Consider the following 24,550-nt stretch of genomic DNA (forward strand, 5'->3'; position numbering starts at 1 on the left):
TAAACACATGAAGGAAGCAGGTGTTTACCACCATCTCTCTCAAATCGCTTTCGACTTACATACACATGGCCTGTAACTCAAGACCAAACCCCAGTATAGTTTTCATACAGGTATTTGCAGGAAACAGGATAAACTGAATTCTCCCCACATCAGCCATGCCTCAGTCCCACTGGACACAACCCCAGGGGCAGCCTGAAAAACTGCTCTTTGGAATTTAGAAAGATTCATGAAGTTTTCTGTCTGTGGAAACACTCCTACCCACTCAAGTGCTTCTACTGTTATGATTCCCACTCAAAATTCTATCACCAGGGCCAGAACAGGAAACATTATTTTTGTTCTTTGTAAAAATGGATCTAGTGTTTCTTTTTAATGAAGAGGATGTGTGACAGTAAGGACATACATTTGGGGAAAAAGACAGTGCATGGACATGCCTGGTGGCCTTTCCAACACTTCTCTCTGGGCAGAGCAATTCAGCCTGACAGAACTGTTCCAGGACATTTATTCAGAGCAGCCTTCCTACAGAATCCCACAAGTAAGCCTTCTGTACTTACTGAGTACAGTGGTAGCAAACAGCTCTCACCACCCAGCAGTGCAGTGGGCTACCTCTGATCTCCATGTTTCCCTCTGAATCTTGACAGGTTTGAAAAAATGCTTATCACCCTACWCTGAGTTTTAGAGGGAAGGAGTGCACACTTTGTCACCGTATCCTGGAGGGTTCTGACTTACAGATGAYACAGCTGAGATAGAAGGTTCTTCCAGAATCAACTTGCTTTGTTCTTGTTTTACTGAAATACCCCCTTAATGCCAGTCAGTGGGGAAGCCAGGCTGCCTCTTTGTCTACCCAGAGTAAAAAGGAAAACACACATACTTGGGACATTGTTGAGAATTATCAGACTATGAAGTTATGGAATGACTGTTTCTATCCTTCATCAGCACTTCAAACAGAATCATGCCAGTCCTGGGATGGCAAAAGATCCAACTGGCATTTTATTTATTAGTATTGAAAGTTATCACTAAGGTCTGAAAGGTAAAAAGCYTTGTTGATTATAAAATTTTATTGATAGCAATTCAACCAGTGATTAAAATAGTTAACCCCAAGTCATTATTCGTAAAATTTTGACATTAAACAAATGTACAGTCCTCAARAACATTCATATTAATCTGGAAGAAGAGCTATATACCAAGCCAAATCCAATTAACACCACCAAGTTAAAACTCATTTTAAACCAGTAGTATATTTAAAGCTTTTCTTATACTAGAAGCCTTAGATTTTAAAAGGCAAGTTATACTGTAATTCATTTTACTATGCTGTTATCTCCTGACATTTCTCACAAGGTARTATTAATAAAAGGACAAAAGCTCCTGACACTGTAGAGTAACTAATACTTACTCTGCAATTCAAAAAGAGCACAAATCACTGTAGCAGCTCACATTTACAATATGYAATTTTACAATAAATGGTTTAAAATCTTCTCTCTCCCATAAGGCTTAGGACCTAACCAGAGTCAGCAAAGGTTACAGAAGTATTACAAAATTACAGTCAACTGGGTATCTTACCTGGTTTGCCACTACTGCATCTTGTGGATCATCTGGCTCTGCAGCTGCCAAYAATGCTTGCAGCGATAACAACACTGTTCTTAGAGTCATTGCTGCTGCCCTAAAATTGAAAATTAAAAAAAAATCCTTTACCATATCCCATGCCTATATTTACCCTTCTGGTTGTACTATCATACTATCATAGATATGAGTTCATGTATGATTGTAAGTCCAAGAAACAATTTCGAACTGCTGCAGCTTATAGTTATTAAAATACTGTTGTGTATATGTATTTAAACAAGGTTTTAATGTGGACTTTACATTAACAATGCTTTCTGATGCCTTTGGAAAGCACCTTGACCTACACCACACCCACTTAATGCAATTAATTTCATCTGGGGTAAAAAAAGAACCCACAAAAAACAATTCCAAAACAGCTTGTGCTGTTCTCCATCAGTGACAGTACCAGCACCTCACTCCCAGTGYGGAGCTGAGCAGGCAGCATGGGGATGCTCCCTCTGCCGGCACTCTTCRTGCAGGAGCAGTGACCTACATTTTAAAGATGTCTAACAGGTAAGGAATTCTATGCATTACATCTCTTTGCACCAATTTTAATATGACATTTTCAATAAAATGTAACCATTTACAGAGTTAATTACTACTACAATAAAAAGGTTAGGCTAATTATGGAATGTTCAGTCAAATACTYCCTTGCTTTTTTCTCACAACCTGACACGACTGTCAGCAGCAGAAAAACATTCTGTAGTCACAATGGTCCTGTAAAATCACTCTTTGCCCCAGTGACAGAGCCCTGTTGAAGACAGYATAGTTCCAGAGTTGGAACTGCTAAGGTGCTAGATTCTTATCATTTTTTTTATCTCGATCTCAAAATATATTTAGAATAAGAGACTTCAATAATTTAGTAAGGAAAAACCAAGAACGCTCAGAGAAGTCCATAAAGCCTCAAAAGTAATCATATGAAATGATTACACACTGGAAGTCTGGAAAGTTGTAACATTTATACAGTTTCATTGGATTTTAATCATAAATAACATCTCTATCTACCATTTCAGTTGGCATACACTGGAAACCAAGTGAGAACTCCAGAGACTACGTGAAATGAGTATTTTTTATTTGAAGAGTTAACTAGATTCTTAATCATTATGGCAATGGCACAGACAGACGTTGAAACCAAWACACAATTCTGTCTACTCTGCTTAAGAACTAGTAGCAAGGTGAGCGGGGACACTTTAGATTTGAGCAAAGTGATTATGACACACRAATGCCAGAGGAAAGTTGTGCAACACAKGCATCCAACTTCTTACAGACAAACMTCAATTTTTAATCAACAGGAAATGGTTTCTTGTTTTCTGAAGATTGCAAGTAAATGCAAAGAGTTTATTAGAATAGATGGGGAACAGTTTGACCTAATGGTCTAGCTACAAAGGAAACAGTGCAAGTGTATTTCCAGACTTAGGTTTCAGGAGTTTATGTATTTTCCAGTACTGAATCACGTAGCAGTGTATACCAATGAACAGAGAATAGATGCTGGTAAAATGTCAAGAGGTACATTTGTGATACCCAAATATTATGTTCCCAGATGCTTATATTCACAGCTTTCTTGCTGTCATTAACCATTCAAATATGCTATTCTTCCCTAATTGTTTCTAATTCTAGAATATTTTTCTCAGTAACTTATTTTTTAGCTTGATAATTATCACTGAGTTTTCACAATGCAGTGTTCTACATCAAAATGCAAGTGAGAAAATTCCCAAATGAGAGAGATTTTAATTAGCACAGTGTCTCATTCCAACTGCCACACCAGCTTGAAGTCCCTTAAGCTGAACTTTGTAGATCTACATCTAAAAAAAATCCTTATGCTTTAAAATCTGAATTCTGACAAATCACAAAACCATCATAACATACAATTCTCCTGTTCCAAATCTATTCCTCAGTAATTTTCTTTTCTTTACAYGTACCTAATGCTATTTTGCTCTTATGTTTTCCTTGGGCTTGTAATCTCTCCTGGTTTATACCATCTTKAAATTAACCTACTTAATGTACACATTGATGACATAATTCACAGTCTCATCTGCTATATTACAGGAATGTAATGCAATATGTTTACTATTCCAGCATTCAGGTGTCACGAATACTATATCTTTCAAGTCTTACTATGCTCAAATACATTTAATAATTTTTATTTTTATGCAATGTATTTCAGGTACTATCACATCTACCACACCCACTATAAAACCTAAAGTCTTTTTTCCCGGTTGACTAATATCACTATGTTATTTACTGTAGCTTTAAGGATAGAATTAACATGAAATATCTATCAACCAAAACTAACGTTATAGTCTTTCTCCAAATAAAAGCTGTTCTGCCCTTTCCTTTGTAGAAATCCTYCTACTTTAGAGACATCTGATAATGTAGGGAAGATGACATAAAAAGGGTCACAGCCTCTTCCACTTTTACGTGCAATCTACTTCCACTTACACTGTACCTTCTAGGAGTGTAAAATGTACYTTGGGGAGCAGAGGGCATAACTAGGAACCAAAGGCTATGGACACCAGCTGTCTCCAGCTGTCTCTGGCTTTCAAGACTGCTGGGCCCTTTAAATCCCTGTTCATCTGTTACATTTGGAGATTTTTATACAAAGCATACTGGGACTTGAACTTCTGACATTCCAATTTCAAAAGAACAATAAAAAACAACAACTTTTAAAATATCCATTTAGATATCCAGATGGCTATCTGATCAGAGAATTTAAACTCTCAAATAATGTTTGGACAAGACTGGTTTAGCTACATTTGTAAAAAGATTTAAAAATATAGCTTGCCACTTATTTYCAAGTCTCATGCATCAAAACAGCTCTCCTATCTCATGCATAGTAAGACAGTCTTTATTGGACACAAATACTGAAAGAAATATCCTTCAAACAWAAAAGAAAAACCATTACAGCTTCAGTTGCTGTTTGTATTAAACAAAAGAAGAAATTAAAGTTTGCGATTAATGGTAAAGAAAAACAGACATATTTTGTGYAACTATCGTATAGCCATCTAAAATCTATCTTTAGAACACCAATTAGCTTTCCTGGTCAAACAAAGTGAAACAGGCTTGTTACTTTCTACACAGCTTAGTTTTTCAGACATATATTAAGATTTACAGAAGAAACGGAAGGGAAAGCTAAAAAGAGATTCTGATTTCCCATGAACTTAACAGATCTTCTTTCTTCCTGCTACCTTCTTTTGGGAGAATATAGTGAATGGAGATGACTGTCTAGAATTATATTTACAGATACCACGAGGGCAGAACCTGYTCCTCATCAGCAAAAAGCAAAAACAATTCCCATCATCAGTTCTGAAAGAAAATCTATACTGTGATAGTGGCRCAAACCTAAAAATACACACACACCCCCCCTTACTCAACACCTTCAAAGTTAGAGAAAAAATGTTCAGGGGAAGAAAAAAAAAAAAAGCTGTATTTTCCTTAAAACAAATTCCCAGTGCAAAGATACATGTCTTCTCAATTTTCCAATTGAGAAGCACCTCAAAAGTTTATTGGTCCAGAAGAGAACCCTGAAAAAATTAGGAATTTCCAACTCTTTTTACATTTGAAGTTTACTTCTAGGTGTGSATTTACGTGCAATAACTCATGGAGTTCAAGCAATTCCCTTTGGTAACTCAAGCTGACTGCATGGTAGGGTTTTAGGTTTATTCTCTCCTCCTTGCCAAAGGCAAGGTTTTATATCACTCCTGACAGACTTCTGTCTAATCTGTTCTTAACTGAAGCCTCAGAAGGCTCTTGGAAAATCTATTTCTTCGCCATRCTTGATATTCAGCACATTGAGAATGCTTTCCAATCATTCATTGTACATTTGATTTGCTTAGACCATCACTCTTGTTACTTCACTCTAGATTTTTCCCATGATTCCCATCTTTCTTGTCCTACAACTCTCTRCACAGGTAAACTGCTTCAATGGAAACCTGACCAATCACCAATAACAAGCAGCCAGCTTGTATAATGAATTTTACAACTTCCTATTTGCCCTGCRCATGACCTTATACCGCCTTTCTCCCATTGCATTACTGGCTCCTCTTTGCTCCCAAAACTTACAACAAACTTTAAGTCCCACTCCCACCCCCAAATGTTGTCTAGCTATCATGCAAGCTTGGGGTTTGCCATCTGCATAATCGGAGAAGGCCACTATCCTGTACCAGTGAGCTGCAGAGAGCTCTCTGAAGGGGCACCCTGTCCCTCAGAGAACTTCAAACTAAAAGCCTCCACTCAGGGACATCCAAACAAAAGCCAGGCTTTTCTATTGGCATTGCATTTGCTAAACCATAAGTGAAATCTGGATTAAAACAGAACAAAGAGAACTGATATACATTGTGTTCACTCACACTTTTTTTTCTCTTTTTTTAGGTAATATCTTTGGGCATTTCCATTAAAAAAGAGCACCCCTAGTTTGGGTGACTGTAGTGGTAACATTAAGAGGCACAGAAAGCCAGCTGTGCCCAGCATGCCTGAGGAAAGAAATCCCTTACCTTTCCATGAGTTGAGAGAGTCCTAAGAGGATTACAAAACACTGCCAGGTTTTATTTTTCTTCTTCATTTTTAAAGGCTAAATAATTTTCCATTTAGGAAATTTTTACTTATGTTCTTTTCATTCTTCTCTAGGAGACCATCTCTCTCGTTACTCTGAGAGGTTAGCCAGCAAAACAACAGCAACAGCTGTAGCCAGCAGATTGCAGCTCYACTCTGTCAACCAAACATGGCTATGGGAACACTTTTTTCCAAATAATCTGCAATATTTATTCCATTTGTGAAATAAATAAAGCTTGTTAATCCAAGAGAAAATCCCTGGGACCTTGTACCAAGGGCTTATGGAATCTGGAAAGAAATGAATAAGGCCTTTGAGTGGAAGCCCRTTGCATAGTCACTATTTACAGGACAAATACAAGACTGGGCACCCATCAGAGAAAAAAAAAAAGAATCATRGAATAGTTCTGACATAGCACAGAGGGGAAGGACAGCCTGCTTGTTGAAGAGTTCCCTCAAACCATGTTAMTATTCCTCTGTATTTTTCTTAAAGCTTTAAGAAGCTTCAGAGTTCCTCAAACACCCTGAACAGAATGCAGCAGTTTTAGGTGCCGAGGAAGACGATTACAAGCTGGCTGCTGCTTATTTCTCTATTAAAATTGTATTATCTCTTATAATTATTTCTGCATCTCAACTAAAACTGAAGTATGAATCCTCCAGTAGAGTCACTATGAAAAAAAATTATTTTTCATTATTGTCTGTCAAAACCACAAAACCCAAGAGTCTTTTTGTAGCCATACATGCAGCCATGACACATTCACTTAATAATCTCTGCTCAAGGGATTTATGTGGAACAGCTTTCAAGTAATTAGGTCCTCAGGTTTCAATGAACTATATTAGATACRTTGTATTAGATACATTTAAGATTAAAGCTTTGAGACAGAGTGCTAGCCTGGAAGATAAATATAGGCCGTTGTAAGTGAAACCACATAACAAAAATTATGTCAGATAAGCATAAACGGTATTCTTTTTACAAAATCATACCCCAATTTTAATTCTATCAGCAAACAGAAGCTGCTTCACAAACAAACTGGCATAACAGGTATTTAAAAATCTAAACATGATGAAAATCCAGAGCTGCAAAGATATTCGACATCAAGCATGCAATGCAGAGAAAGAATTTCATTATACTCATTAATTTAAAGACATTACTTCGCAAACTGGTAAAATCTCCTGCCAGTATGCAGAATATCATCTCAACTATGCTCAATAGAACAGAAAATCATTATCACAGGATGGGAGAGTAGGGAAGAGACTTTTTATAACTATACAAACACATTAAAGTCTTTGTATTTGTACTCACCATCTATAAATGAGRATTTTACCAACTTATTAACTCTTTCAGAAATCCTACTAAGGCACATAGGTCAAACTTCTCCAGTCCCTTAACTATCAAACCTCACTGAGAAACAGATATGCAGTGAAATTTGAGACTTAGATTTAAATACAGCAACAAGAGGAGCATTATTCAGTAAAGAGCATTACAAGTCAATGAAGCCGCACTTCAAAAACAGATCTTGTTACTAAAAGATTTGATGAGAGACTGTGAAAYGAAATACATTTTCTAGAATACTGACACCAGAATATTTCAGATTTGCATTTGTCCAATTTACCTTTGAATGCCTGGTGAAGTAACGTAAAGAGTAAATTATTAATCTTGGGGGGAGGGATGGGATATTGCTTGCTTTTTGTTTATTTGCTTTCTAATAAAGTTATTTTATTCAAACCATTTTTCAACTTAGACAYGCAGAAAACTTAAATGTGGTGGTGTGTGCTGGTACATCCTGCCCCCGGCTCCCTCCTTAGGACAACTGTGGTCTCWGGAATGCTTGTTAGGTCTCAGACTGGTTTAGTGGCACCTGGAGAGTTAGGTTCCCTTGAGCATATCAAAAACACTGCTCCCAGAACTTCTGTTGCCTAACAAGCTTCTGCTTTCTAACCAATAGCCTTGAAACTTCCTTCTTCTGTCTGAACAAGAGACCAAGTAAAATAATGTTTTTCTTTTTGGAAACAAGGAATATTCCAGTAAATACCAACTCATCTTTGTGGCCAGGATGGAAATTTACTGATGATTTAAGTCAATAATCTTGCAACCCTAYCTATGAACAGTGGCACTGAGACCCTTTAAGCTCTCCCAGACACAGCAAGTTGTGACCAGCATATCCCTATGAGTGGGATGACTCTCAGAGCCAGAAAACTCTCAAGTTTGTGAGACTCCGAGGATGCCATGGAAAGCCAATGAAGCCTGGGCTAACACCCTCACCAAGGCTTAATCCTTTGGCCACTGAGAAAATCCAGAGATATCTGTGAGTATTACAGTGAACTCAAGGGTAATTTTTCTCAAGAATACCTTTGTACATACTTCTTTTCATCTGTGTGCATGTGTATTATGAATATTGCCACTTTATATTTAACCTGGTCTAGTGGAAGGTGGCCCTCTCCACGGCAGGAGGGTTGGAACTAGATGATATTTAYGGTCTCTTCCAACCCAAACCATTCTATGATGTGGGCATTTCTTAATTGACTAAAGCTGCACATATTAAAGAACAATAAACAACATATTTAAACAATATTAACCATTCATATAGCTTAGTGAATTTTAGAAAGCTACTCCGGAAAAAACAGCCCTTTCTATACAATATGGAAATGCTTCAAACAGTAAGCAATGGAGGCAGCTATAAATTTGCTCTTACTCAAGGATTAAAAGCTTTGACAAGCACTTCAACAATGCTCAAGTGGTTTTCATTTACCACTCTATGACTTGAAAAGAAACAAAATTTATAAACAGCACCACTAGAAAATGAAGGGATCACACTACAGTAAGAGTCATTTGAAGAGGGATTATAGTATACAGGAAACCTCCCCCATCATCACCAAGTTCTGTGAAATTCTTCTTAGTGCTTCCAAATGAAGACAGTTCTCYAAAGGAAGAGTTTAAAACTATATAACAGGCATAATATTGGTGCTTCTTGTGTTAGTTAGTTTAAATATACAGAAGTCAAACTCCTGTTCCTAAACTCCTATTTTGTATACTTCTTAGAGAAGGAAAATACTAATGTTTGGGGGCTTTTTATCAAGTAGAAATAACAGAAATAAGACACAGATAAAATTATTTGTGCTAGACATAACTCAAAGATTGCAAGAACATAGGTCAAATATCCTCTCCTATCCCTTCTTCTCAAATATCAAAAGTTTTGACTAAAAACCCCAAAAGTACATAAATTAAGTTGAAGCTCATGATTTTTTTTAGGTCTTTGTTGCTTTTTGGTACTTACAGACAACCTTGTGCCCATTCACTAATCTTCTGTAGAGTACAATCTCTCAGGAGACAGTACTTGCACAATTAAGGAGTCATTAATCTCCAGTAAAACTGTAGGGTGGTATGAATAATTAGATGCAGGTACACTGGCATCTAAAAGTGCACTGGCATTACTGATAAGAAAAACTGTACCACGTACCATGGCATGTATACTGACAGATTCTATTGCCTGAATGAACATCAATTACTCTGAGACCGCAAGAAAATATATGCCATTCCAGAAGTTAGAAAGACAACATCTTATGATCATGATTTCATTCCAGGAATTAAACTGTTCTACACTGTGCTGGATGATTTCTATAACCTTGTACCTCTGTAGAAGATTAATACACTGGACATGTCACTTGCAAGACCTCAAGACTTCAGAATTCTCGTCTAAAGTTTCTGTTTCAAACTGAACTGATATCTACTTGGCCAACAGCACTCTTGACTAAGTTGTTGACTTTACAAGCATTTGAAGTTTGTATGGTTTAGATACTGATATGATCTCCTGGGGAATTAGAGTCCTATTCTTTTGGGTCAGACATGGAGGAAAATAACTATTTGTGTTAAGTAYCATGTCTATCACACAACTAGTGCACACTATCTTCAAACCACATGAAATAAATTACTTTGAAAAGCTAATGAACAATGAGTGGAGCTGTTAGTTTGGACACAAGTCTATTCCAAAGTCTATTGCTATTAAAACTTCTGCAGTAGCATTAACTGATCAAAGGAGGCAACAGGTAGTATTTGTTAACARCAAAAAATAATAAATTTTAAAAAAACCTCATACAAAACCACCCAAAATGTCAACAATGAAATGTTCACCCTAGTGCAAAAACTTTTGGAAGAGCTCTCCATGTATAAARTAGCTACTTAGTGCTTTCCAAAACTATCACCCAATCATTTCATTTKCACCTCAGAATACTATACCAAAATACTGTGTACTTTAAAGACATGTCAAATAATAAGTACAAGGTAAAAAGCAAAGTGAGCTGTTGTCTCCCATCCAGCACATCAGCACATTTGATTTTGCACATTTAAACCCACATGGAATCTTACCATTGATCTTTCAGAATATCCAAACAAATGGCCCCAGTGACTGAGCTAATATTAGGATGCCATATTTTGGTGATAAACCGCACCTAAAAAACAAGATGATTTTTAGAAACAAAAACAGCAATTAAATGGAGTATACTAAGTAAACATTTCAAATTCACCATTTAATGTAACATTAGGAAGAAATACTAATTTAGAAAAYGCAATACTAGAAATGGAACTAAGACGTGATACTGCTTTTTCCAGGAGGTGTCAAGTTTGTAAGGCTGTTTGTTAGAGCTTTGCTTTAGTCCAAATGCCCATTCCAGCACCCCAAACTCATTCCTATTTCCTCACATGTCATGTATTCATATCCCTGCATCACACAAAGTTATTTAGAAATAACCTCCCGCAGTACAAGTGTTTTGACAAGCAGATGGTTAAATATAGATTTAAAACTTCTAACATTATTAGAAGTGGGCTTTCAATATTTCACAAAGTGAAACAAATTCCTGAACTCTTAACACAGGAATTGGATATCACTCACTGTTGAGCTAAATTGTTGACTATAGAAGTATCACAAAAATTTCCTTGGTGGACACTACTACTTCTACATCCATCCAGTCTCAATACCCCATATGCAGAAAGCTGTTCACTAGTCCCAAACTTAACTAGATTACAATTATGTTTCTGTGCTACTGAAAGGATCTAGTCCCAGCATTTGTTCATTGGTCATGTCTGTATTTTTATACTAAAATGTATTCACATTCACAAAGCATTACTAAAATCAGGTTTTGGTGGTTTGGGTTTTCTGGCTTTTTTTAAGACACTGAGAAAGGTAAAAGCAGTATTTCACCTAAAGGTCTTGGAGCCCAAAGTCATCCTCGGAAAGTACATACATGCTTTTAGAAATTCTCCCTTCATTTTCTTCAAACCCCTGATTTCAGGTTGCACTTTAACTGCCTTCTAGTGACTTTGACCTGTTTCTCATCTCCTCCTCCCTCTCACCCCACACTCCTGAAAAACATTTTACATATAGAACAGATCTTCCAATTTTTGCCCCTGACCTGCAAGCAAATCAGTGAAAAGAGCACATTATCTGTCAGGCACTACAGCAAAAGACTGTACATACAGGGCTATAATAAAACCAGTGCAATCTGGTGTCTAAACAAGCAAGACCAGAACAGTTCTGCTTTCCAGGACAGAAATAATAACTGCCTCAGCTGACATGATGGCTTAACTATCTCAACTCTCTAAATCACTTGGAAAATGTAAAAAGTGATGTAAATACTAGATAATTTCTCACAGTGATGTAAATACTAGATAATTTCTAACAATGGCCATCAAAGCATATACTGAAAAAGCTGAAGAAATCTTTCAGACGAAAGGCAGGGCAGACAGAAGCAAAAAGGCCTCCAATTCAGGACCCCAGAATAAGCAATGCTATGCTACAGTGCACTGAGTTTCTAACAGCTGCCAACGAACTCAGGAAATGGAGACCACCAAGCCCTAAAGCAGCAACTAAATCATGGTCTACAGACCCATCTTTTAGCATCTGTGACCTCTTTCAGCTCTCCTTATTTTAGCTCCCACCAGAACATGTGCAAATATCAAGAACTTTGACCAACAGACATTTCATTAAGATTTTCTGTGTCTCTTGCTCCAGTCTCAATGAAGTAATTCAAGAACCTATGAGCTACTGGCAGCTCTCTCTTCGTCCTCTTCCCCAGTTCCTTCCCAGTACTACATACCAGGATGAAACTAATAAGGATCTAGGACATGTTCCTGGTTCAAAGACATCTTTCAGACAAACAGAAAACCAAACAAGAAGTTGAGTCAGACAACTCAGGAGTCTATTGAGTCATAAGAAGCCACTGAAGAGTGACTAAATCAGAGCAYAGGAATGTACACTTGCACCTGCAAATGGCTGAGGACATCATTATTTGGAGTGGAATCACAAATCTGAAGTTCTAGAAAGATGCAGTAAAGTTAAAAGGCCAATAAGCTATGAAAAGCATACAARTGACTTCACCACAGCCGATTCTCATCTCTCATCCATGTACACATTTTATCTATTCCTTCAACAGAGCTGGAGTAAGAATATTTCTCTGTTAGTTCTTCAAGACAAACTGTACTCATCACTAATTATTACTAGAAACTTGGTAAGTTAGATTCAAGAACCATTTAAGCATAACTTATGAAGCCCAAGAAATTAAAAGAACCAATAACTATTGATTACAWTATTTCCTCAACAATACTGAGGGGGACAGAAGACAGCTGTACTCTACAYATCACATGAAACTACCTGAAAACTGTATTTATTTTGTCAAAAAGATATTMCATTAGGGTCAATAATAAGGTTCAAGCTTCTCCCCAGAATTTGCCAGTTTGTCTTTTTGGGAACAATCARAGCACTTCTGACTGGATACAGCTTTGCATGCTGCTTTGTTTCTACCTAAAGATAGCAGTTTCAATCTTTGTCTAGAAGAGAAAGATACTACACATGCAAACAARTAAGTAAGAATACTCAAACCCAACTTGTTAGCCAAACTGTATTATCCAAAAATGTGTCTGCAGTACCTTAGGAGGATTAAATGGATATGTTTCTGGAATTTTTATCTCTAGCTGATACCTTCCACCTGCAAAAGACAAGAACAAGTTGGAAATTAAACCAAAAGAACATTACTCAAGCTTAGTCTTTCATGACATTAAATCTTACACTTTTAAATGGACAGGTTTTGAAGTAATTCAAATTTACCCAGATTTAATCTATTTCATAAATAAATGCACATAAAGTCAGTCTAGTAAAGCTGTATGTGCTTATGTAAATCACAATCTATACTTCTTAGGTATATTTAATGTGTACATTCTCATCTCCAATCTTATAATTTCTATGCTTTATTTTAGTAACATATACCAAACTATGAACCAAACAGCTYCCAAACAGATGAAAAAAGAGGCCACAGGAACATTCAGGCTGAATATGGGATATCACATTATTTTGACTCTTTTCTGATACCTCATGACAAATKTTCTTCAAATTCAAATTATTACACTGAAATTACCTGTATTTAATTTTAAACTTTCTGGAACTCAAATGTATTCAAATAAGTCTTTAAGAAAAGCTCCCACACTTTGGGAAAAAATAACAAAGGAGGAACCAATGTAACTTTTATTAGTTTCTACATTATTACCTGAAGTAGTTACTTCTATTTCAGTTTGGCAAACACTTGGACACACCAGTACCATTACTATAATATGAAGTGCCACAGTATACAATGAAGGACAATATGAGCTTGGCAGACAGAAATCCCTCCTACTATTCAGTTTTAAACATTTCTCAGTTTTATCTCTTTGTCACAGTATCAGTCCCAATCCTGTTTCCATTATAATTCTGTTAATATTCAAGTTCTTCTGGAGCAATCTCAAACTCTCTCTGCCTGCCCAGTGAAGGCCATCTGTGAGGCAGCAGCTCGACAAAAAGAACAGGGTATTAAAAAAATAAACACCAAATTAGACATTTCGTTTTTATAAAAATGAAAACCATTTCTACTCACTTGCATTTTTTTTCTCATCCTGCTGCAATTCTTTCAGAAACCTTTTCCCTCCCTCAGTATATTTTGTTACAATTTATACATTTTCTTGAATTAAAGCTGAAGTATTTGCAATCTATTTTCCTTGAGATTTCCAGAGTGATTTACTCTACAAATCACTCTATGTAAAACCAGCTCTCAAATAGTTACAATACCAGCAGCAAGWTACATAGGGGAAAAAAAGCCTCAAAGCAATACTCTCAGCAGTTATAGTCTATGGCATCTTTTTATCTGTGCCAAAATGYACGTTAGCGGACACTAACGGTTCGCACTTTTAAAATGCAATTCAGTCTAATACACTCCACCTGAAACTGGGTAGTCTCAGTTTGATATTTTACACTGTTGTCCACAGCTGTATTTTTCCTCACTTAACACTACAGTGACTTGAGCAGTTTTAACAGAAAATATAAGGTCAATAAATCCAAAATTATAATAGTCAATGTCTAAATTGATTGCTTGTCTGCTTACAGGACAGGAAAAGCAGTTTTGAAGACATACATCACTAAGAGACCTTAAAGATACTTGGTTTTCCTTTTCTCTAAATTGAAGCATAATTCAGCAGCAACTGCTTTTAAGAAACAAAACAGCTACACTGGTGCCTGGATTACAAAAATTCATCAATTCTTCCATGTTATACTGCCACACCATTTTCTAAGTTAATATTAAATCTATCCTTAGGTATTACCATTTCTTCTGCTTCCCACAAACTACTACAGTCTTCTGCTTAACAGGATATTCAGTTACCAATATTTTTCACAAGAGACTGATGAGCTGGTAGTATTATTTATACAGTATTGTTTTGCACTGAATTTTATGGTTAAAAATATAGACTTACAGATGTGAACACAACTATAGAGTGATTCTCTTAATACTACATTTAAAATGCAAATCACTAATATACTAATTTCTGCACGCCAATATTTCTGCATTTTTTAAAGAATATGCAAATGTATGGCTTTTTTTTGTAGCTATTTAATGCTTGAAATTGAATTAAACAGTAAWGGCAGAATATTCCTTCTGTAGTCCCACTGGAACAGGTCTCACAAGAGTTGGAGCAATTTTTAGCTAACTCCCTTCAAGAAAATACCCTATTATAATTCTGCAGTTACTGTGGCTCATATGCAAGCTTGACTTGAAATTATGTCATGCAGGCTTTAAAAAAAACAAACAAAAAAAAATCCAAATCCATAAAAACCCAACCTATCTATTGAAAAAYTCTTGAATCAAGTAAAACCCAGCAGCCATTAACTAAGTCTCTCAAAGGTCCTCTCTTTAAACATGTTTTAACATGGGGATGTAAACATATTTCAATAAACCTATGTCTCACAATATTCTGATAACTGATCAGTGTGAGTTGACACTACTAGCAGAAAAGTAAGAGCTGTAATTTTTGCCAATAGATGGCATTCTTCCTCTCAGTCATTCTCAACTCATGTTACAACACCACCTATAAAAAGTTTTGCAGCAGCAGTTTGTTTTCAGATACCTCACCAACTACGGTCAACAACTGTTTTTTTCTACTTCACAAGGATTCTAGAACTCCCTCCTGTATCACGTGAACTGTCTGACCTGAACGACTGCATTAGTAAGTTCTTCTCCATAAAGCACTTCTTGCTGTGTCACTGTTCAGATTATAGATGACAAAACATCAGTCAGTAATTATGMAGCATGCATTACTGCAATAGTCATAAAATGCAGACAACCCACACTGGCACGCCCTTCATAATTAYATAAGGAAATAAATGCATTAACTATATTACGGATATATTAACATTCCAAAGCAGATTACTCAAGTGTCAGGAAACACCAGAAATTGGGCTGGCAGTAACTCTCATTATGCTCCTTGATGTATATGTGTTCTAGATTAAAGTAAGCATATAATCACATTACTCTTACAGGAGATCCCTGCCACAATCAGAATAAAAAATAAGTTTAGCCCCCAAAAGGGGTCTTTATTATATTCTCATAATTAAATGTATTCAAAGGTATGTAAGTATGCACGTATTTCACATCAATAAATGCTCCACTAAACATATTGCTGCTTTTCACTAGCAGGATATGCTCAATATGTGAGTAGACAGTGCTCAGCTTTTGAAACTCTTGTCTACCTGAATCATCCAGCATCACACAGAACCAAGTTCTGCAGATAGGCATTTAAATCTTTTTTTACCCTCTCCATGAACACTTTTATGACACATGAATACATCTTTAGTTTSAAAAACTCTCAGTAAGTTTTCCAAAAAAGGCCCATTTTACAAGCCGAGGTAATAGTGACCTGGAGAGGAAAAAAAAATTTGCAAGCTCTGACAAACCAACTCACCCAAGGAGGTTTCATTCTCTCTGGATGGAAAACTAACACGAAAAACACCAAAACCAAAACCCTTCTACCACCAGACATTTCCTAGTATCCAATTGCTTATATACAGATGTTGAGTTGTTGCAATACTGTCTTGGATTTACAACATGAACTATACTATTGCAAAACAATAATTACACTAAATTCTAAATAGAATTATTTACTTCCAGTTAGATGACCAGCACAACTCAGTATCTTAGGTGAACAGTGTAGTTCTCCTTTTAAAGTGAAGGCACATATTACAACCAGAAGAAATTGTTTCCAGACATTATCTTCTATCAGCTATACATCAACAGATGATGAGGTGAAGATAGAGACACTAAGGGGAAGGGAGGGAGAGGGGAAAACCACCATTATTTATTGGACTGCTAAGGAATTCTGCAAATCAAGTCCTGCAGGGCAGCACCTCTATCATTACAGATGACTCTACTTTTCTACTTTCTACCTTCGAGACTAATTTCCYTTCTCCTCAGTTTCTGACATCTTCTACCCCTGCCCAATATTCTTCCATGTCAATCTCTGTTAGCCTATTTCCTAATTCCTTTTCTGTCCTGAGCCGCAATGGCAGAGGAGGCGAAACCTTCCCTGCTCTCAAGTCCTATGCTGCTGCACCAGCTTCTGGCCCAGAAAAGCAAATAACAAGGAATGTCCTCCTTTAGGGAAGATGTGACAACCACATTTTCATTAGCAGCCATTAATTCTTTCAAGTGCATATACTTAACCTACAAAACAATCATCAGATATTTTCCTCACCTGATAAGAATTTATTTTTCAAAATATTGAATGGCATGTATCCAGTCTCAGGGTAATACCAAAGTCCTACTCTTAGCTCAAAGGCACAGASCAACTAGAGCAACCGAAAAACTTGTAAAATTGCTTATATTCCAAGAAAACAAGTTATTTGCCTGTAACTCTCCTTGATACTTTTTTATTGAAGTTCAAGTTCAAATCAAAGTAGATCCCTGGCATGGAAAATTTGAGTAAAGCATTTAAAAGCTATCAAAAAAATTTAAAAATAAATTAAAAGTCCTTACTTATCATGAAAGAACTTTAAATAGGTGTGTCTGCCAGTTCCATATATAYTATACACAATGTTTACAAGTACCAGCACTACTGAGCAATTTTGTATGTCTGAAGAAGCATGCTATATTAGCCACTGCCAAAGCCTCTTCATGGAAGTTACACTGCTTTTACCAGACTGTAAGAGATGCATAATTACCGATACCAGCTTTAATAAACTAGGAAGTCAATAAGGTATCCTTTTGAAGAGAGCTAAAGATATGAAGTTCCACTACAGAGACCCTCACTTCAGTATAAATTAAGTATTGGGACACATGRATGTCCAAGATTAATCCCAACTTTAACTTGCAATGGCATCTCTGTTTGAGATAGAAAAAATGTAACATTTATGAATGATGTCCAGTTTAGATCACAGAAATACATGTACAGTCCGAAACTCAATTTTTTGATGCTCAGTGGTTAAGGAGTTGAAACTACTGAGACAGTAAACAAACTAGTACAAGTCAGAATTATACCAATTAAACTACACAGCTTGTACTTGTAAATTAACCTTTGATATGGGATAGTCTGTCCTACTCTCTTCAGGCAACACAGAAGCTGAACTGAATTTTTTTTTAATACAGATTTTAAGCTTAAAAAAACCAGCCTATTTTAAAACATGTACCTCTACATTTTATGTTGCAAATTATTTTTATAAACAAAGCATCTCAAGACACATGACTTGAAGTGTAAAATGATTGCATACACAAAAACTTTACTTGCCTTCATATGGTGTGTCCGGAGGTCCTGCTATTTCTCCTCTTAATTCTGTAAAATTCTCATCTACAAGATCTACTTTAATTTGATTTTTGCTCGTCTTAAAAATAAACAGAGAAACAAAGAATCATAAGTAAGCATTTGACATACAGATTTCCCCCAAAATATACTATTTTAAATTTTTAGAACAGTACTTTAAGTAAACATTTAAAAATACAGTAATCTAAAGTTTATAGAAATCTTCCAGTTGAAATTTTACTTCATTAAAAATAGGCTACTTATGAAGCATTAGAAATTTCAATGATAGTATTTATACTATCACTAGGATATGCAAAGCAATCCAATATATCTAAAATTATATCTTTAAGTTGGCTATATTTTAAAATGACAATGATCTTTCAAATCAGCTATTAATTCTACATATCTTAAACTATAAAATTAAATTGACCAAATTATACATTCTTTTCATATTTAGACCAATTTATTTAAAAATAGACATGTTTGTCAGTTTCAATGGAATACAGAAAGACTTCCCCAAATTGAATGGTATTTTTAACATTACAATGATCTAAACAGAATATTGTAGTCTTAAGATCATCTATATCTTTAATATTTAGGCATAAGATACAATTTACTTATACACTTGAATTTCATTGTCACCTCCTCAGCATTTTCACACCCCATATAAACTTCCCTACAAAATAAAAACACTCTATGTCAATACTGAAGAAAACATATGTTTTCCAGAAACAGATTCTCAAAAGTGTTCAGCCAGAGCTACTCATTCCACTGAATTTGCTTTCTAAGTCCAGAGAGCAGTATCACTGAAACTCATACAAATCTTCCAGCCAGCARCTTTTACTGAGGGGTTGCAAAGACAAATCTCCTTTTAGAAAGATGCACCACCACGATTTTAGTCAGGTAATTTTTCCATTCTGCTACTTCTGCATACTGTGCTCACTGACTGCAATACAGATTTCCTGAATCCTGTGTTATTTTTTTTCATTAACTCTTAGCATCTTTGCAGATCTTTAAGAATTGTTCCAACTAGTTCTATGCATCTSTGCTTCTTTTCACTCTTAGAGTCAACCTGGTTGCTGACAGCTATTAGAGAAGAGTTTAGCCATATAAAGGTGATGGGTGCCATCAACTGGTTCTTGAATCTATCACTGATGTGAACTACTAAGGACACATAATTCACTGGACAACAGTTGAGAAATTACCTCTTTTTCTTTCCTGCAAGTGTTCTATAGAATCAGTCCCCCCCCAAAAAAGAGTGCTCTTCTCACCAGAGATGCTCAGATATAAGAAAAATCAAAGATTAGGTATAAGTTTCACCATGTAAAAACACTAATAAACTAAATCAATCCAATGGCAAACTGGGAGCTTTCAACATCTGTAGTTAAATACGTTTGTCTTTAGAACCTGAAATCCCTTCAACCCACACAAATGTGGAGAGCACCTGAAGCTCTCCACACAGCCAGGCACTGTAAAAAGCTCCCTCTCTTTACTGAAACTTAATCCTTCATGACGTACCTTGCAAGCTTTCCAACAACCCTTTTAATTTTTTTGCTCTCACGCTTCCAACTGGCAGCTTGTTCCAACACAATTTTTAAAAGCTTTCTGAAGTACAACTACRTAAAGTTACAATCTATTCATGCACACTTGTGACAGCATTGTTTCCCAGCTTCAACAAGTTTTTTATGCATCCAGTATTTATTCCCCTTGTAAAATATATGGCATTTATACTGATTTTTCAGCCTTAATTTTGCTCTAACAAGCTGAAATTCTAACCTCACCATACTTTTTCTTTACTATGTCCCATGATCACCTAACCAGCCCTGCATAATCAAATTCTGAGATGATGTTTCAGAATCTGTGCCCTGAGCACTCTCTTGCACTCACTGAAAATATACCACAASCAGCATAACCTAAGAAAGTCTATCTTTTTTTATGGCAGTATGACACAAGGCTCAGAACAAGAGTCCCAGCAAGGATTCCTGTGGAAGATTTTGTCCTCTCCAGTGACATTGCTTCCTCAGAGGTACTGCCCCTGTGCATGGCCTCTTCATTCCCAAAGCAGCACACTGGTTTAAATAACCAGTACAGGTGAGTCACCAAAACTACCTGTGCAGGTACTGCAGTCACTCTAACATCAGCTGAGCTTCTCCTGGTCTCCCTCTGCCAACATTACCTAGCTAGCTTCACTTTGACCACAGGAGCTCTTGTTCTTCGCAAATAACTTTTCATTTAGAGGACTGTAGTAATAGCAAATGAATTTCAGTGATACTATTTACGTTAAATCCATGCTGCAGCTTGCTATATTTTCTACTTAGCATYGTACTTCTCTTAAGTGACCAGCACACTCTTGTAGCAGCCTGGATATTCCCCTTCATATTCAATTTCAATTAGTACCATACTAACTGTTTTTCACAACAAATCCTTCCCAACACTCTAAATTTGTTAAAAAGCAATCAAACACCCCCAATCACAAAGATCCATTTCTTTAAAGAGTCAGTGATCCTGGTTTCCTGCTTTGAAACTACTGCTTTTATTACTATAGCTGTAGCTATCTCCATGCACWTATTTGTTTTGCACAGAGCCTTAAGGAAAAAATGGCAGGCCATATTGCACTGGTTCATAGCAGGGATTAATTTAATTTTGCATTTATGCTTAAATTCTACCATCTCCTCCATATACCAATTTTTTTTTTTTCCACAGCTGAAGATCCATTTTTCTGTGTTATTCTGATACTTTCAAGGTTCAGCTCAGCTGGACCTTGACAAGCATGACTATCCTTCATCCCTGGAGAAAGAGCACCAAAGTGATTATTAATCAAGTTAAATCTGGAGTGCTTTCCTACAATATTTCCCTTTAATGAGGATCATGTAGGACAAAATTACTTAATTTTGGCAGTTCTAACAGAATAAATTCCTGTCCTCCACCTTAACCAACAACAGTGGTCTTCAAAAGTTCTCTGACACCAATGATCTTAGCACAAAAGTCATGAATCAACTCATGAYCTCACACCCCAAGCTGATTTTCCAGAAGTAATTCTACAAAGACCTCATTACACATCCATACCAAGTTCTGAAACAGCTTCATCTCCTGTTGATTCAGTAACAATTAYTGACAAAATCACTGGGCTAGCAATTCCTGAAATACAAGCCATGCCATTACTTGCAACATGTACTTCCACAGTTTCAGAGTTAAATTCTGTAACAMTACAGTGCCCAAAAATCCATCAGCAAAATCTTTTTATAGAAATCTAGAAGCCCAGCACTAACATTATCATTGCATTATCATATGCATTAACATTGCATTATCATATCTGAAAATTATTTTGATCAAGACTGACCAAATAACTCAAACAAGAAACAAGCAAAACACAAAACAGAGAGAAAGGAAAATTGATGCAACGTACTACACAATACATGATGCCATTCCCTCTTTTTTCCTTGATATTCTAAATGAATTATGCATAGACTTTTTTTTTAAATGCATCCTTTATTTCACAGTGGGGCCTAGTCAAAGGATTTGCTGTCTTTTAGACTAACTTAACTGCTAAGATTCTTTCTGCACTGCTATAGTAATGCTTATTTAATTTTATTCTGCCTTGTGGAAACTAAACCCCAGCACAAAGATTACACTTAAAGTATGATGCAGACAAGTTGGGGAAGATTCATATTATGCTCTTTTATTCACTACAAAAGCTTTATCGCTAAAAAGAAACCCAAACGAATCAATCCAATCAACTGTGAGCATCTTCCAAAGACAGGACACTCAATTGCATTTATCACAGTAGCCATGATCAACAATATTTTGATTTGTCAATTCACCCACTTCCTCTTTAAAAAAAAATCCAGAATTATACTATCTAGCTTTATATTTGAGTAACTTCCTTGTAAAGAACACACAATCCACTCCAGCAGAAACTTTGAAGAGTAAGTTCTGCCACTGTGRAGACTTTAACACACACATTTTCACTTCTACTAAGATCATTTTACAGAGCTCTGAAACCTGTAGCATTACTCTCAGCATACAACAAGCTGTTCTGTTCTCTCTAGTCACTATAGTGTACAGGCCTTAATGAGACCATCATTCCAGGGCCTGTCTTTTCTGCAGTCATTCCAACCTTTTTCCTGAGCCTTCCATACCATTTCCTTCTCTCTTCTTCAACCTCCCTTTAAAAAACCTTCATTTCTTCAYGGCCTATTATCCTCTTCACTAGTTCAATCCTTGTACTCTTAAAAATGCAAAGTTATCCTTTCAATAAGATAAACAGACAAAACCATTACATATTAACACCACAGGAGCACATTAAGACAAAATATTAAAAACTGCATTGTTCTTCTAAATTTTTATTTCTCACTAACAAAGTAGTATTTACTAGATTTATTAAAAGCAGAAAGAAATCATATATTCAACATTTGATCCTGGGATAAATCTACTTCATAAAGACAGATGTAGAGCAAACTCCTTTTTTTAGAAATAGGAATTATCAGTGCATCAGAATTTTTYATGCTTTCTAAAAAAGCCCTCAAATTCTTCAGTTATTTTGATAAGGAGATTACCAGAGAGTCAATCTCAAGCAATAAACATAAAAATGTCTATTATCAGAGCTGGTAATGTATGGACAGATACTGGTAGGATGAACTGCAAATGCAGGAATAAGATGTTTCTAGTTATTTTTTCTTTAGTTACATGGCCAGCAGTCTTGACATCGTGTTGAACCCTCTTGAGTGGAAGAAAAAAAAAAAAAAAAMAACCCTCAAACAAACCCAAACCCCAAATAAATCCCTCACATTTCCACATAAGCCATGGCCACCAAACATTATAAACTTAATACTGGATGATGMTGACATACAGAAAAAGTTCTGAGGGAGGTTTTTCTGAAACCAACCAGTTCTACTTACACTGCCCATGACAGTATCTTCACATTAGAACTTGAACCCTGTGTAATAAAATTACTCTACAGAAATGTAARTGCCTCCATTMGCAAACATATGATGTTTTTAGTTATTGGTTATTAACTAAAAAAAATTGATCATGTTTAYTAGCAATATTAATAAATTCAGCATGTTGGTTTAAAAATAATAAACTAGTATCAAGCTGAATTATCATTTGCATGTTCTGTCTACTTCTCTTTACATATTCAGACAGCATGTGCAAATTCCTGTCAAGTACGTTTTGGTATAAAGGCCTAGGTGGTAAATAGGATTATATAAAACCAAAAAGCAACGGACACAGAACCACCTTAAACAGAATTAGATCTGGAATTTAAAACCCWGTGGCTACTTCTGAATTATGTATGGGGGAAAACAAACAAAAGACCTCCAACAAGAACAAAATAAAACCAAACAAAATCACAAAACCCCACTATTCCATACAGMAACTAACGACCTGAAGTCTGTGGTTTTACTGGTCTTATACAATGATTTTCTTCCATCTCAAGGGGAACATACTCTATATTTGATCAAGTACTATTACCGTTTATTAATTTACTTTATTTTACAGAAGAGAACTCAAGCAAATCTGTATGTGTATGTTTATACATATACATATAAAAAAACAAAACTAAACAAGAAAAAAAYAAACGTAAAAAGGCACACATATGTGGTAAATTATGCCAATAGTTAAACAAGTTTAATTGCACTAAAAGCAGCTAAGTATTAAAACTCTGTAGTCATTCATGGCTTTAGGACTAGCCCCTCACACATTAAGATAGARTTTTAAGAAAGTGACAAAAATCTTGAGGAATTTACATGCAAAAATTTCAGCAAAGATGAAGGAATAAACTTGAAAACTTTCTCTGGAATTTTCTCAACCAAGGACAAAGTTTGTAAAGGAGGGCAGGCATGCATGTACCTACAAAATGTTTTCTATCACTAATTGTTTCCCCAATCACAACAAAATAAAATTACTTCTTTATCTTTCAGACAGGATTTCAAAATTACTGGTTTGTCTATGCGGTAAATTGGCAATAATCACTTTTGAATCTGAACAAAATCTAAGAAAAATTTAGTTACTTCTTTATTAAAACCATGACATACAAATGTGAAGTAGGTACTTTTGAATATCCAAACATTTTATACTGATATTAAAAAGTTCAATGTTTAATAAGCCAAATTAAATAAGAAATTCTTCATCCTAGACTGAAGCCAGGCTAACAAAATTAAGCTGTTTAATAACATAAAGTTACTGGTGCCTTATAAACTCTTCTTACCCTCCCACCCAATTTATATTCTACCACAACAGTCCTCTTCTATGCAGAATCGGCATGAACATGTCTCAACAGACTTACAGAAAAAGATCACCTGACTATCCCAATGAAATCTGTAACAG

At 35.8% G+C, this 24,550-nt stretch overlaps 1 protein-coding gene across 1 annotated transcript in view; it reads right to left on the reverse strand.

The window, feature by feature from the left end:
- The window catches only part of UBE2K (ubiquitin conjugating enzyme E2 K), a 39,758-nt gene that overhangs the window by 3,851 nt on the left and 11,357 nt on the right, over positions 1-24,550 (reverse strand). The window contains exons 2-5 of the mRNA XM_057371794.1: positions 18,212-18,305; positions 13,061-13,119; positions 10,505-10,587; positions 1,558-1,657 (exon numbers count right to left, since the gene is read on the reverse strand). Coding sequence (XP_057227777.1) covers positions 1,558-1,657; positions 10,505-10,587; positions 13,061-13,119; positions 18,212-18,305 — 336 coding nt within the window. The remainder of the gene's footprint in view (positions 1-1,557; positions 1,658-10,504; positions 10,588-13,060; positions 13,120-18,211; positions 18,306-24,550) is intronic.

This window comes from Malurus melanocephalus, unplaced genomic scaffold (assembly GCF_030028575.1).
Source record: "Malurus melanocephalus ecotype Western Australia unplaced genomic scaffold, MMel_1.1 scaffold_157, whole genome shotgun sequence".
NCBI lineage: Eukaryota > Metazoa > Chordata > Aves > Passeriformes > Maluridae > Malurus > Malurus melanocephalus.